General features: G+C 44.9%; 1 protein-coding gene across 1 annotated transcript in view; it reads left to right on the top strand.

Moving 5' to 3' along the window:
- Nucleotides 1-672: 672 nt before the first annotated feature.
- Nucleotides 673-5340, top strand: part of LOC127007285 (uncharacterized) — an 11014-nt gene continuing 6346 nt past the window's right edge. The window contains exons 1-4 of the mRNA XM_050878057.1: nt 673-840; nt 2415-2500; nt 2672-2799; nt 3636-3779. Coding sequence (XP_050734014.1) covers nt 2428-2500; nt 2672-2799; nt 3636-3779 — 345 coding nt within the window. The 5' untranslated portion in view covers nt 673-840; nt 2415-2427. The remainder of the gene's footprint in view (nt 841-2414; nt 2501-2671; nt 2800-3635; nt 3780-5340) is intronic.

The raw sequence follows: 5340 nt of genomic DNA on the forward strand, positions 1-5340 counted from the left end.
GAATCTGGTACATCGATAATTTTCATGTGGACCTTTCTCAAGACTGCCTTTTGTTATTCCCGGTTTTTCTTAGTTATATTGCACTTAGTTTCTCTCTGCTTGATTGTATTTTCATAGCATTAGCAGTTTCGTTTACTGGATAGTTTACTTTATTATTTTTCTACTTAAGCTGCAGCCTCTTTCAGTAGTTTAGTGATTTTCGTAAATATTTTCAGAATCAAGATCTTATTCGGCTTCGAGGCTTGCTTGTCTATTTTCGATAATGTCTGCGACTTCAGGTTTGCTACTGTCCATAGAAGACTGGACTAGTGTGCTTTCGGAACACAAGGTAACATTGAGCGAGGCTCTCCTGGGGCATAAGGGTTGCCATGGGCACAGTTGGCAGTCATGACTTGCAACTGGATGATGTAAGAAAGATTTCTCTGTGTAATTGGTCTTGATTCCTCTAATTAGCGACGGGAAATTTGAAGCTGTGTAGTTCTGTCTCAGGGACATCTTACAGAGCCCTCTGCACCACACGGCATGGTCCCTTGCTACTCGGTACACGTACGAACCGTGTACGGTGTAGGCGCTTAGCAGGCGCCTAGCTGGCCACCCCCCCCCCCCCAACCACGGCGCCTGGATAATACATGATACAACCACCCCCTGCCAGTCCTGCGTGTGCGTCTCCATCTGTCTCAAGGAGATATCTAATCTTGACGCGCCTCAGTGCCACTGCCTCAGCACCATAAAGCAGCGGCGCTGGGCACCTCTTCCCCAGTCAGTGTCAGAGTGTGCCGAGCTTCTGTGAGTGGCAGTGGTCCTGACTTGTCCCGCAAGGCTCTCACAAGACGCCTTGAGGTAAGTCCCTTCAAAGAATCAGGTAAAGACAACTTGGACTACACAATGGTTGACGGAGTTGTTGCAGAATGGGAGGAGACTAAACGTTGTAGGTTGGAGGCTTTTGTTGTATTTCAAGTTGCGGAACGGCGTGCTCGACGGGTACTCGTGAGCCTCAACTTGACATAGCTACTGCAAGATGGCTTTTGAGGAAGTTAAAGAGGAAGTCAAAGAAAACCCATTTTGAGAGAAAACAAAGCAATTTTTGCTTACATAGACGGTGTGTTCTGCAGGTCGGTTTGCTTATAGCATACCTGTTTTTTTCCCTATATCCCGTTTCCACTTACTGTATTTATACTAGAATCCGAAATTCAAACCTAGGTGATAGTCAAATTGAACCTTGTCACGTTCCTAGGCTACTTTTTATTAATAGTATTGTTAGTTAAACTACCTTCACTTTGTCTCTTGGCTGTACACTCATGCTTTTTGTGCTTCTCCTTTAGTAGTTTAGTTTCTGAAGAGTTTAGTTGAATTTTCTTTTTTTCTAATTCCTAGTGCAGCTTCTTTGATAATTGAACTGAAGTTTTATTTCAATTTAAAGATTTTGTTCGTTGTCAAAGGTTACATGTGTCTTTTGAATGCGCATTGCTAATTCAGATTTTCCTTATGCAAGTTGATTAAGATTGTTACTGTCCTTCTTAGTTATTTTCCCCGGTCTCAGTTTGATCACCATTTCGCATCAAACCATTCCGTGTTCCCAACCAACATCATATTTTATATTATGTCCCGCCTAAAGTCAATCTCATCTGTTACTCCAGCAAGAGGTGTCAAAATTCATTTTCGGTGCTTCTTCTTGCAAAGAATGTATTTATAATTTTCAGGGAATGATTTTTATCAAAGTTTACCCGGGTTTGACCTCTTTTCTCGCGGCTCCATTCTACGACTCCCCAGTGCGGTTTCTCCAACTTTTTTTCCCCCACTTTAGCGTTAAGATCACCCACGATCACACTACATGGAGCAGGTCCTTTCTTCAAAATTCATTGAGGAACTTCGTATATCTCGTCACATTCCTCATCATTACAGGTTGATGGTTCGGCAACTCTTGAATTATCTTTGGTTCGTATCTTTTATTCAATCGAAATGTAACCAGTACCACGCGCTCATTTTTACTAAGAATTCAAACTAATTGAGTGAATATAGTGAATTGAAGATTCTACTATCTGTTCCTGTTTGTCACCCTCGGACTTGCCTCTCCAGTAAATTGCACAACCGCTCTAAAGCAGTTTTTTATTCCTTGCCACTCCTCCACTCTCCACTGAGTCCACGAACTTCCCATTTAATGCTCCACAGCTCTGCAATTAGTACTGACAATCACCTTCCGTGCTCAGAATATGTGTACCTTTTTTTTTCATTACCCAACTAGACCACTGTAGCAGGCAAGTCTGTTCACCACATCAAGGTCCATGAACGGGTATATCTATCTATCAATCTATCTATCTATCTATCTACCTATATAATTTTCATCCCCCCCCCCCCCCCTCCCACCACCACCACGCACACTCATTGCTGGATATGTGGTGTGCGTGTACCCGCAGGTCAACCTCCAGCATGATGCCCGCACTGGCCTGCCCGCGGCTGGTCCTCGTCCTCGTCCTCGTCCTCGCCCTCCTCCACTCAGCAGGTCAGTAAGAGTCCGTGTGCTCCGCTCCATTACGTGTGTTATATGTTGTGGTGCCATTACGTGTGTTGCATGTTGTGTGTTGTGACGCCATTACGTGTGTTGTGTGTTGTGCCGCTATTACGTGTGTTGTTAAGAGGCTGAGTGATGCTATTACGTATATTTGTTTCGCAGAGGGGGCAAAGTGTGTGAGCGGCCAGACCGAGTGCGCAACAAAAGGACAGTGTATAAGTAAGTCTAATCTGTGTGACGGGACCAATCAATGCTCGGACGGCTCGGATGAGGACGTCACCATATGCGAGGTAAGCACTCCTCTGAAAAGCTGTAAGAATCAAACCATAATGTCAGTACAGTCATATCACAAAGAAATTACAACTTTCAACATTTAGTGACCAGTGGCTGGGCACTTTAGATCAATTAATATTTCAACATTTTTTTAAAACTCCATGATATATGTTGTATTCAATTTTGTCCCTGAAGAAGGATCCTTTACCAGTCGGCTTTGTAATTACTTTTTTTTTCTTGACCTGGATTCACTAAAGCTCATACCGTTCCATTGGTCTGCCATTCGAACCATCGTAAGGAAACAAGCATTACTCTTGCACAGAAACTATACTATGAAAATTACGTAAGAAATGTCATGACCAATTGGTTAGATCTCTCACTACCAACCATACGCGTTCGTCGGTTGCCCAAACCTTGCCCTGTCCCACCCGATACACATGTGTTCAGCCACTCCCAACCCCACCCCACACCCCACAACGCCGACCACTAACCCCAACCTCCACCCGCAATCCCCAGTCTCCACCCCTAACACCCCACAGCCCCAAATATCCGCCTCCAGCCCTCAACTCTCCCCTCCTCCCGAGCCCCAAACCCCAGCCACCACCCATAACCCCCAATCCCCATTCGTCTTTCCACCCAAACCCCCAACCTCCACTTCATCCCAAAAAATTATAACAAGAGTCTACATTACATCTACAGAATTAAGTAGTTTATACATAGGTATTTACATTGATGTGTACTTAACCACGTAAATATCAAACTATCAGTTAGTCAAAGACCTTATGTCCGACGAAACGTATTTACAGGACACCAAACATTACCAGCATGTTAACAATACTCAACATTGTTCCAGTCCTGGCCAACGAGAAGCCACAACTGTCCCAGTCACAGATACGGCAGCAGCTCAATCGTCTACCATTCAGGAAGCTGCTACACTGTCTACAGTATGTGTTCGGACAGCAGCCGCTCCAGATTCATGAACTCCAGAGTCTGTGAGGTATGACGGTAAAGTGTGACTGTTGTGCGGTTAAGATTCATTCACACATAAGTACGTGTGGTGCAGAAATGCATCTGTCCATTTCCATCGTGGACGGTCGGCTGCTGAAGGTAATTAGCACAGGTGATTGCTATGTTGATTTTTTTTCTTATTCTTCTTATTTTTCTTCTTCTTCCTTTACTTTTCTCATTACTTGTGATTATGGGAATGCAACATGTACTATTTAGGCAATGTAACAATGAAATCGGGAAAGTTCATCCTCAGGTCGTGCCACCGAGCGGAAGCAAAATGCCAGAAGCATCGCCTCTTCGGTGGGTCCAGAGGCTGGTCGATAAATGAAAACCTGGGGAAGGTAAACTGTGATAAACCGAATGTTACACTGGCCCAGTGTACTGAGATAATGGACTCTTCCCACCACAGTCTCAAGGGTCAGTGCGACGGAGATGAGCACCGCGGCCACGCGCAGCCATAGTGTATGCCCCCAACTTTATTTTTTCGTCCCTCGGTCACTTGTAGATCGTATTCATGTAGTCAGGGATATATAAGCAAGAGGGTTAAGAGAATGAACACTCTGTCATGAGATATTACTTGGTCTAGTGGATTTTGGTATAATTTGAAGTGACCATTCATCGCTTCAAGGGGCACTGAGGCCAAAACACGAAAATATCGATATTTCAGTGATTCCTGCAGATTGTACCATAAAAACATCTAAAACACCTTCCAAATACTTTAAGGAAGCGAAAAGGCATTATCACGCCCTAGCGGTCATTTAATTAAGAGATAAGGGTGGGGATTGGCGCAAGGTTTGACGCCACTCGCACTGGACTGGTTTTCGGTGATTTTCGTGGCTGAGTTTGCCTCCCGCCACCACACTCGGCAGGTGACACGTGTGGTGGCAACATTGTTAATCTAGAGTCTTGGCAACTTTCAGAACACAGTAAGCCACGAGTGACCCCGGAAGGAAGAATTTAGTAAGGAATGTTTACGGAGGAAAGGGAGGAGCCCAATGTTGGAAAAAATGTTCCCCGTCCAATGAAGTGACATTCCTATGAGCCCCAACTGTGAAGTCAGTATTCCGGCAGAGGTGAAAAACTAAAAATAATACATGCATGGGTCCGACAACGTTACCCCACGATGAGTGCCTCGCATTAATTGGTGGTAAATCTTGGAATAATTAGATGGCTGTTATGGTATCACTACAAGTTCATGAGCAACATATGTGAAAATCATCCAACTTTGAAAATAAATAATGGTCAATACAATCAATCAGTCAATGGGCCCATACGCCAGGGGTAGCGTCGCTTCGCCCACCCTACAACGCCAAACCTGGGGGTTCCTCCGGGCAAGTCTCCATGCACGCCCCTTCCCAAGTACCTCATGGGAGGATCTATCAACTTGTTCAAGACACAAACAGTGTTCGAGTCCCTTTGGCCTCCTCCACTCGGGGTTGTCCCTTACTGAAAAGTGAGCAGGGTCGACTTTTGGGTAGCGTGCCACATGCTCGTATAACCGGCGTTGGCGTTCACGGACTATGCAAGTAATAGGCCCCTCAACCTTGCTA

Source organism: Eriocheir sinensis, chromosome 35, assembly GCF_024679095.1.
Source record: "Eriocheir sinensis breed Jianghai 21 chromosome 35, ASM2467909v1, whole genome shotgun sequence".
Classification (NCBI taxonomy): Eukaryota; Metazoa; Arthropoda; class Malacostraca; order Decapoda; family Varunidae; genus Eriocheir; species Eriocheir sinensis.